The sequence below is a fragment of the Clupea harengus genome, chromosome 14 (genome assembly GCF_900700415.2).
Source record: "Clupea harengus chromosome 14, Ch_v2.0.2, whole genome shotgun sequence".
Lineage (NCBI taxonomy): Eukaryota > Metazoa > Chordata > Actinopteri > Clupeiformes > Clupeidae > Clupea > Clupea harengus.
The window spans coordinates 6,885,707-6,895,706 of NC_045165.1; the positions used below are offsets into that span (position 1 = coordinate 6,885,707).

Consider the following 10,000-nt stretch of genomic DNA (forward strand, 5'->3'; position numbering starts at 1 on the left):
TTATAGATGAGGTGAGATAATACCCCCAAGATATTTTATATTTCCTCTTGTTCTCTTTTTACACATTAGATATCACATTGTGTGTGTGTGTGTGTGTGTGTGTGTGTGTGTGTGTGTGTGTGTGTGTGCCTGCAGGTGTTCCTTCTGAAGCCAGGGCTTCAGCTGCGTACCGTCTATCTCTCCCACTTCTTGCTGCTGCTCCACAGGAAAGCACTCACACTGCTGCGGTACATAGAGGATGAGACGTGAGTCGCATGCACGCACACACACAGACACGCACACATACAGACACACACACACACACACACACACACACAGACACACACAGACAGACACACACACACACACACACACACACAGACACACACACACAGACACACACACACACACACAGAGACACACGCACACACACAGACACACACACACAGACACACGCACACACACAGACACACACACACACAGAGACACACGCACACACACAGACACACACACACAGAGACACACACACACACAGACACACATATTCCATTGGAAGATCAGTTATGTCAGTAACTTAACTACTTGACATTGACTTCTTATTACTTTGTCTCTCACTCGCTCTCACACTTAATCACACATGCAAATGTGTGGGCTATACCCTAATGCCCAATCAGTGCACATAGTGAATGACATAGACAGATTACCCCTCCAGATCTCACTTGATTTTTTATATACCAATTACGGCCAGGAGGAAGCCATGCTAGTAATTAAATGTCACTCATCGGATATGATGAGTATGGCATTTGGCATGTAATCTCCTGTAGTGATATAGTGTGTGATATAGCAAAGATATTGATTTTTTTTCTTCTTATGCTTGTAGTTTGCACAAAAACATAAATAAGTTGACTGTGGTGGCTGTTATGTTCTTTGTTTAGTCAGAAGGGCAAGAAACCGTTCCGATCCCTGAGAAGCCTGAAGACGGACCTGGACCTGACTGTGGAGGGAGACCTGAATATCGTCATGGCGATGGCAGAAAAACTGAGGGCGGGGCTTCACTCGTTCGTGTTTGGCAAGCCCTTCTATACCAGTGTGCAGGAACGCGACCTTCTCACGAACTTCTGAGCTCCGTGGACGCACAACAGTTATAACATGATTGTGTTGTCATATCAGAGAGACTCCTCCCATATGGCTGTCACGTGCTGTTAACGATGAATGTGCTGCTGCCTGTCGTGAAAGTTGACGGTGGCATTGTTTCTAAGGCCATTAGAGTTGTTGTATGTGCTTGGTGGTGATCAGGAGGTTTAAGCTGTAGTTGGCAAACCTGTTGTGGCGCCATTTTTGTTTGTTTACATTCTTATCCCTTTGAAGCCATTTCTGATTGATTTTGCACACGGTCAAGGGTATGTTGTCCGCTGAACGCTTTATGGAATCTCAAGATGAGAAATGTTAGGGTTAAACACTGTACTTTTCTTCAGAATGGCGATGTGTACATTCTCAAAATGTGACAAAAGAGGCAAACATTAGTTAGCTCACATACAAATACTCTTATCAGTGCTCTGATGAAGGTCTGATAATGTGTATTTGTATGCCTGGGATACTATACTGAAATAATGCAAAAATACCGTATCTTCATGTCTCTACCCTTTCTCATTCTCCCACTGGAGTTTGGGTTCCACATGATCTTACTTTAAGGACTGGTTAAATTCCAGACTGCATTACTGTGTTGGTTTGAACAAAAGTTTGATGCTCCATTCATTTACACGTGTTCTTTTGCTGCTTTTTTCCCATCACTGACTGCCATAATGCATTTAGTTTTAAAGTGAAATATTAATGTGCAAGGTGTTCAGACCGGTATTCTTTTTTTAACAACCAGAGCGTATATTTAAAAGAACTACAAATCAAAATAAAAATTCACAATATCTGTTAACATTATTTACATCTCACTGAAAGTGTGGTGCAAAAGATGGGTGTTGTTCGTGCTTGTCCGATTATGTTTAATGTGTAATGAAATAAAATTACTTAATTTAATAAGTGAATGTTTATTTCATTTATTGAACGGATATTTTATCCTTGTCAGAGAGAGTTAGGTAGCACTATAACATCAGAAGCTCTTCAATGTTGAACTTGTATGAATACGTAAAACGGCAATGGATTGCCTATCCTGAGGATGACAAGTGTGATGTAAATGACACTGAAAAGGAAAAAAGAAGCGTGTATAATTGGCTGTATATTGTGTCATTTACGGTTTATTATTATACGCCTTCTTTCGTAATTGGATCGTTCACGGCATACACATCCTATTGGTGTGTTTGCGCACGTGATGCGCGCAGCAGGAAGAGCAGACATTCTCCATGTAAATAATCCGAGAAGGACCTGTCGCTGTGGGACATGAGATATGAATGTGACGCTGTGTGAGCGGACTGTACGAAACCTACCTAACTCGAGGTTATGGATATCAGATAGACACGTACTTCTCTACTTAATGGCGTGAGGTCAGTCATATGCTTCTTTTAACGTGTTGTATTTGCCTCTTGGAGGTGTCAGAAGTCAGTGGGGTGCGGCCTGTCGATGCTAGTTTGCTAACGTCAGTATAGCACACCTGCTGAATTGACAAACCATCGCTGACCAAGGATGCTTGTTGTTAAACGTCTCTTTTCAATTCCTGACAGCAGTTCAGGATGCTCATGACCCTGACACAACATGTATCAGGCTACATTGCCTTATTGCCTATAACCTTTGTATTAGCTTTTGAGTTCAGAGCTAACGTTTGCTAAGTTTCTTTGCAAACTGGTTTGTCACTTTACTGAGACTGGCTGCATTTGATTGTTTGCTACACTACTGAATTCGTTAACCGTACCTTGTTACACTTAAAGCTCACATTTCAGTTTATTTCAGATCTCTCAAACGATTTCAATTGGCCGCCCTGACGAGGGTAACATTATAGGTCGCCCATAGAACCGTGGTTGAAGCCATCACGAAATTGAACTGTAAAGTCTTGCATTGTTCTTCTAATCCGTTGTTGTCAGCTACTGACTTCATAGCTAGCAACTTGTTTTGAGGTGTTTTCTGTGGGTGATTATATGCCGTCCTAACCTCTCAGCTAAGACGCGCTGTCACACACATTCAACCGCCAATTCATCATCTCTATTATATCACCCGTATTTACTGATGAATATTTTATCTTCGTTATAACGTAATGTTCTAAATTACTACAATGCAGTCACAGTATTTCTTTGTAATGCCCTAGCCTAATTGATACTTTGTTCTGTGATCTCAAGAAGGAAGACTCTTGCGGTATCCAGCGAACAAACGAGCACGGCTGAAGTTGTTGATAGGCAGTGTAGTTGTTTTGATGATCCTGTGATCTGAGGGTGAAGTAGCCCATGCTTCGGGTATTTTCCTGGAGTACATTTGGGAAGCTTACAGCAGACTGACCAGTGTGGTGCATAAGAGGCAACTGTAAAATAGGGGTAAATTAAATGAATGTTATAGTGGGATTGAGAAAAGTTGAGTTAGCCTAGTTTCTAGCCTCTTTTGTTGTGAATGCATTTGACCTTACGCCCGATTGCATCTTTGTTCTTATAATATAAGACAGTGGATTCTGGGAAACAGAGGCCGACTGTTTCCTTTGGAAGGATCTAATATCTCTTATCGCAAGGTGGTGCTTTCCAGGAATTGCAGCTCACTGTGCACTAGGGTTATTAGGGCCTGGGATATTGGACCATAAGTATTAGTTTATGGGGCAATAAATGGCATCTGTAGGGCCAAGTGGATATCCATTTTAGCCACAAAAATCAACAGTTTTTGGTCATGCCAATTATTCTGTTAATGTAGGAATGAAATGCTGTACATGTATTTTGCAATCTGAGATATATTTGGCTGGTGAAGGCAGAAGTTGTTTAACTTCTGTTTTGTTTAGGGTGATGCCTTAGCCAGCAGGAATAGCATGGCATGTCCAGTGAACAAAAAAAAAAGAAAAGCAAAAGTAGCTTAGAGTGTTACTAGAGTGCTAAACCTTCTTTTCAATTCAGAAATATCTTTGACACAGCTACGTAGCTTACCAGCATGCTAATACAACCCGTGCTGCAAAATCACACACACTCACTCACACACACACACATACACACACACACACTCACTCACAGCATTTTCTTGTTCTCTCCATCTTGCTGCTAAGAGGATCACCTTTTCACATGACTGTATACACAGTGTACAGATTATCACTAAAACAAAGATTATTACTGAGTCACAAACACACACACACACACACACACACACACACACACACACACATTCTCTCTCTTTCTTACTCACACACACAAACACACACACACACACACACACACACACACATTCTCTCTCTTTCTTACTCACACACACACACACACATTTTCTCTCTTTCTTACTCACACACACAAACACACACACACACACACACACACACACACACACACACACACACACACACACACACATTCTCTCTCTTTCTTACTCACACACGCACACACATTCTCAAACACATGCTCAAACACTGTGCACTAGCTGTTCTAATGATTCTGGTATGTGTGGAATGGAAGAAAAAAAAAAAAAAAACAGTTTTGGTTTGATGCACTAGCAAGAATACACTGTGGCCACTTTGTGATTGACAGAGTCTGGGCAGCTGACACTGTTTAATATTTCATACATGGACTCAAAAGAATACAGGGCTATATTATACTATAACCATTGTCTGTGCGGGCATTGATGTGTTTGTAAGGGCTTCAAAGGATTTCAGTGTATCGGTTGTGGGTGGGCTCTATTCGAGAATATGGTAAATAATGGCTATGTTTTCTGACAGTATTTACAGTAAATCCATGTTTTTGATCAGTGGGCATCTATTTTCTGATCTGGAGCCAATGCTTCATGTGTGCTTTTTATATAAGTAAAGTGTGTTTTTTAATATAAGTAAAGCCCATTTGTGACTTACCTGTGGATTTTGTGACATCACCATCCAAATGTTACAAAATCTAACCGAGGTGTGAAAAACACTCTTGTGCCTGCACTAAACGAAACCACTATGATGCCTGTGGTTGCTGTGTGGTGTGTAAGCATGCAGCCTTTATGTGGATGAACGTGAAGCATCAGCTGTGAAGTGCTTTGGTTTCGCTACTGAGTAGAAACAAGTTCAACAAATTCAGTCCATATCCAATTTACCCATACTATTTACCGCAACAGTCAGTGGGTGTAATCCTTTGAAAGCATTTTTGTCACAAATCACCATAGATACTGGCTTAATTTAGAAGTGACAGCTTCCTGGATGATAGAAACATGACTGTGGTGTTATTACTCTCATGTAGACAGTAGGTCCAGTCGGTGGATGTTGTGGATCAGGTGCTTATTCCATTTTTCCCTGTCTGTCTGTCTGCCTGTGTTTGAACGTCCATCTGTATGTGTGTTCATTCACCTCTAAGCTTGGAGTGGAGATGGAACCAATCAAAGCCAACAACACCCTCCCCTACGGGCTGGATGGCTTGGAGGACTACCTCAACCAGCATGACTCCAACTCCGTCTGGCTGCTAGTGGGTAAGAGGAAGTGTGAGAGACTGAAGGATGCTGCACGAAAATTTTGGGAAGGACGGCCTGTATTTGACATAGATTGTGTCTCTAGTCATTGAAGTAAGACTGTCTGTGTGTTTATTGTTCAGCCACCATCTTGTCCTGTGGATGGATCATCTACCTGACCTACTACAACTCCCGCAACATTGGCCTCATCCTCACTCTCATCATCAACAAGCTCTACAAGAAGGGATATATCCACATCGGTGCGTTGAGCTCCCAAGCATATAGATCAGTGAGATTGTATGTGGGCTTATGTGTGACGCTGATATTTATGATGATAAGTGGTCTGTGGGTTTGTGTGTGTGAGTGTGTGTGTGTGTGTGTGTGTGTGTGTGTGTGTAGGAAGGACACTACTGTGTCATGTCCATGTTCATGAATAGATGATTCAAATATTCACATCTGGATGGGACATGTTTTTGTATGTTGATATGATTCTGATGTATGTACATGTAAGTGTGTAAAATTCAGTGCTTGTGTTTTCATTCAACATTTAGCCTGTGTTTTTGTATGTCTGTGTGTGTGTGTGCTACAGGCTCATTTTCCTTTTCTGTGCTGTCGGGGAAGGTCATGTTCCGAGATGTTTACTACATTGATCAAGACCAGTCTATTAGGTAAGCCCATCCACCACGTTTCACAGTGCTGGGTATACCATACATTGTGTTTACTGTTGCAACATGTAACACATCTTAGGCTTGTTTATTTAAACAATAATGCTAAAATGGTTTGTTTCCCTTTATCCTAGAATACAAGATGGCTTCCTTATATTCCGCTGGTGGAAAATGTACAACCCCAAGCAAAAACAACATGGTGAGACTGCATTTATTTGTCCCATCCCTCCTGCGTTCCACACACGCAGACACATATTATGGGAATGGGATAAACTGATCTGGCAGCAACAGTTTGTAGAGGAAATGGCCATTGTCAGTTGGCACATCCTGTAGACATATTTAGGTCAACCACTCAACTGAGGATCCTGTTTCAGGTTTTCAATCAACTTATTGGTCATGTTTCGGTGAGCTCGCCGTCCCATCCCATTAAGTGTGTGTGTGTGTGTGTGTGTGTGTGTGTGTGTGTGTGTGTGTGTGTGTGTGTGTGTGTGTGTGTGGCCACGTTGTTTTGGTCGCAGACCCCAAGGCAGAGACGCGGCTGTACGTGACGGTGAATGGTTTCGAGTTCCACGTGTACAACCGCACGGATCTGTACGGCCGGCTGCAGGAGACCTTTGGCCTGGAGCCCACGCTCGCCCCCCCCAACCGCGACGAGGAGAAGGGCAGAGAGGAGCGGGACAAACCACTGGACAGGTCAGACAGCGTCGGCAGTCAGCGTATCCTCTCCTCAGATATTAAACAGGACCTATTTTGAGTGCTCATTTTCAGTGTTCATATTTTTATTTTTGGGGTCTATTAGAATAGATGTACATGCTTCACCGTTCCAAAAAAAACTATCATTTCGTTATCTAAATACTTTATTATCTAATTCTTTTTCACCTACTGTACATCTGTATTCACCCTCTGTCTGAACGCTCTGTTCGAGCTCTTGTGTCTTTATCATAATAAGTCCACTTTAATTTCTTCACATGCAAATAGCCATCATGGCTGTACTGTGAGGTGGCTGTTTGAAAGTGATATTGAGGTGAATGTGTTTTTATCCTGGGCTCTTGTGTGTGTGTGTGTGTGTGGTGCACTAGTGTCAACATCCAAGCTGAGGCACAGGACCCCTCATCATCCTGGAGGTCCCTCATCCCTGTGGTCAAATTCAACATCAGCACCGTAAGTTCAGTTTAAAAGGCAGATGGGTAGAAACACATACAGCAAAGGGTCTGTGTTTTATTTAAGCCCCTGCACAAACTAACATGTCAACATTTTGCTTCTTCTTCTTCTTCTTCTTCTTCTTCTTCTTCTTCTTCTTCTTCTTCTTCTTCTTCTTCTTCTTCTTCTTCTTCTTCTTCTTCTTCTTCTTCTTCTTCTTCTTCTTCTTCTTCTTCTTCTTCCCTCTCTCTCTCCCTCCCCCCCTCGCTCTCCCTCCATAGGGACGCATTGCGTTTGGAAACCACCACCTGCCTCAGACGCTGTGCGTGAACTTTGACGATGCCTTCCTCACCTACACCACCAAGCCTCCCAGCAGCCACCTGGACCAGTTCATGCATATCGTCAAAGGCTCCCTGGAGAACGTGCGAGTCATGCTGGTGCCCAGCCCCCGATACCTGGGGCTGCAGAACGACGAGTGAGTGTGTGTCCGTCCGTCCGTCCCCCCCCCCCCCCCCCCCCCTTCTTCACCTTTGACCTCCAGGGTACCTCAGACCTATCAGGCTCGACCTGCTGTTTGATTTTCATCAGATTTGACCCTGACTGATTTGCGATAGTGTGTAGTAGCTGTTTGAATGGCACAGTTTGATTTACTTCAGAAACGGGTAAATCACTGTTCACTTCCCGGAGTGAGACCTCAACTGAAGATGGGAGAGGGTTGAAATGCCCTTTTGCGTCAAATAATAATTTTTCCATCACAGTTTCATGTGCTGTCATTCAGGTTGTTATGGGCTGGGGTGATTGAATAATGCTAACCCCTCTGCCCATTCCAACAGTATGCGTGCAGACGCCCCACAGTAATATATAATGCTGCTAGGATACACAGAAACAGATGGGGCACCAGTTGGCATGTGGAGACTCAGGAGTGGCAAATTATTATAGGCTATGATAATTATCATAGAGGTGGTTGGATTTAGGTGAAGCGTGACCAGATTGTGCTGAACTGAATTAGGTATAATTGATCTGTAACTGCCCGTAATTAATATGTAATTATTTGTTATGGCTGGGCTAATAGACTTATCTGACATCCCCTAGGCCACCGCGACTCATGGGGGAAGGCTTCGTGGTCTTGCAGTCGAACGATGTGGACATCTATTACTACCAGGATGAGCCAGGTGTGTTTGTGTGTGTGTGTTGGTGTGTGTGTGTGGTGTGTGTGTGTGTGTGTGTGTGTGTGTGTGTGTGTGTGTGTGTGTGTGTGTGTGTGTGTGTTTAGGTCCATGTATGTCAGCGATTAGGTCATAATGGAATTATATCTAATAAAGTGTCTGTGTGTGTGTGTGTAGGGTTGGTTCCAGAGGAGCAGGATTCTGAGGTGTGCTCTGAGGGAACTCAGCTTCAGGACCTTCCTCCCTGCTGGGGTCTCGACATCGTCTGTGGGAAGGGAACAGACTTCAACTACGGACCGTGGGCCGACAGACAGAGGTGCTACACACACACACACACACACACACACACACGCGCGTTTACAAATCGTCATCAAACACGCATGCACATTTGCAGTTAATGCAGAAATAATTTGGAATACGAACAGGCACAAACACAGACATTCAGCCCAAACCCAGACCATAAACGGGAATATTCCTTCTGCAGGGATTCTTTGTGGAAGTTCTTCCTGCCGGCTGACTATCAGTCAATGAAGGTGAGTGAAGTAGCCACCCCCGGGAAACCACGCCAGATCCTGGCCTTCGAGCTGCGCATGAACATCATCGCAGATGCCACCATCGACCTGCTCTTCACCAAAAACAGGGTACGTGCGCACTGACTTCTCTCTGACTCACACACACATAAAAAGTACAGATACAGTTGAATCAGCATAACTGGTTTGATCCTGACCTACAGGAGACAAATGCAATCCATGTGAACGTGGGAGCTGGCTCATACCTGGAAGTGAACATCCCCATGACTGTTGGAGAAGATGGTATGAATACTCTCTCTCTCTCTCTCTCTCTCTCTCTGTCTCTCTCTCTCTCTCTCTCTCTGTCTCTCTCTCTCTCTCTCTTTCCCTCTCTCTCCGTCACTAACACACACACTGTCTCTCTCTCTCACACACATACACATCACACACATCTTTATCTTCCTCCTCTCATACCATAAATAGATTTAGAAAGTCCCGCTGGTACTCCTTTCCATTAGTAATGCTGTGACATTCACTGTGCAATGTGACGCCATAGCATCTCCATACGGGATGCCCAGGGCTGTGTCACTAATACATCTGGAGTTAGACGTGTGAACAGACGCCAAGCTGAATTATCATCGCTCTCGCGTCTGTCTGAACACCAGTATGACACTGCCCTCTCTCTCTCTCTCTTCCATTCACTTGCTAGGGTACTCGCCCACTATTAAAGGGCAGCTGTTGCATGTGGACACCACTACCAGCATGCAGTTCAGAACGCTACTGGAGGCTGAGATACTCCTGGTGAGTAGTTTGGCTTTGTGAGTGTGTGTACATGTGGATGTCCAGACTTGTGTGTGTGTGTGTGTGTGTGTGTGTGTGTGTGTGTGTGTGTGTGTAGGTATGTGTCGGTATGTAGTTTGAACCTGCCAAAGGCTATGGTGCTTGCATTGGGTGTTGTGTGTATGCATGTGTGTATGCATGTGTCTGTCTGTGTCTCTAT

At 43.8% G+C, this 10,000-nt stretch overlaps 2 protein-coding genes across 8 annotated transcripts in view; both read left to right on the top strand.

Annotated features, from left to right (window-relative positions):
• c9orf72 (C9orf72-SMCR8 complex subunit) overlaps positions 1 to 2,007 on the top strand; it is a 6,005-nt gene extending 3,998 nt beyond the window's left edge. For both annotated transcript variants that reach the window (XM_012833056.3, XM_012833055.3), the window contains exons 8-10: positions 1 to 11; positions 136 to 245; positions 915 to 2,007. The exon at positions 1 to 11 is cut by the window's left edge and continues 47 nt beyond it. In XM_012833056.3, coding sequence (XP_012688510.1) covers positions 1 to 11; positions 136 to 245; positions 915 to 1,101 — 308 coding nt within the window. In that variant the 3' untranslated portion in view covers positions 1,102 to 2,007. The remainder of the gene's footprint in view (positions 12 to 135; positions 246 to 914) is intronic.
• Positions 2,008 to 2,313: 306 nt separating this feature from the next.
• The window catches only part of kiaa1109 (KIAA1109 ortholog), a 52,329-nt gene continuing 44,642 nt past the window's right edge, over positions 2,314 to 10,000 (top strand). For all 6 annotated transcript variants that reach the window (XM_042709828.1, XM_042709831.1, XM_042709830.1 and 3 more), the window contains exons 1-13: positions 2,314 to 2,471; positions 5,430 to 5,541; positions 5,664 to 5,780; positions 6,110 to 6,188; positions 6,320 to 6,384; positions 6,704 to 6,878; positions 7,265 to 7,346; positions 7,607 to 7,800; positions 8,418 to 8,497; positions 8,669 to 8,807; positions 8,976 to 9,132; positions 9,225 to 9,303; positions 9,710 to 9,801. In XM_042709828.1, the coding sequence (XP_042565762.1) occupies positions 5,442 to 5,541; positions 5,664 to 5,780; positions 6,110 to 6,188; positions 6,320 to 6,384; positions 6,704 to 6,878; positions 7,265 to 7,346; positions 7,607 to 7,800; positions 8,418 to 8,497; positions 8,669 to 8,807; positions 8,976 to 9,132; positions 9,225 to 9,303; positions 9,710 to 9,801 (1,359 nt within the window). In that variant the 5' untranslated portion in view covers positions 2,314 to 2,471; positions 5,430 to 5,441. The remainder of the gene's footprint in view (positions 2,472 to 5,429; positions 5,542 to 5,663; positions 5,781 to 6,109; positions 6,189 to 6,319; positions 6,385 to 6,703; positions 6,879 to 7,264; positions 7,347 to 7,606; positions 7,801 to 8,417; positions 8,498 to 8,668; positions 8,808 to 8,975; positions 9,133 to 9,224; positions 9,304 to 9,709; positions 9,802 to 10,000) is intronic.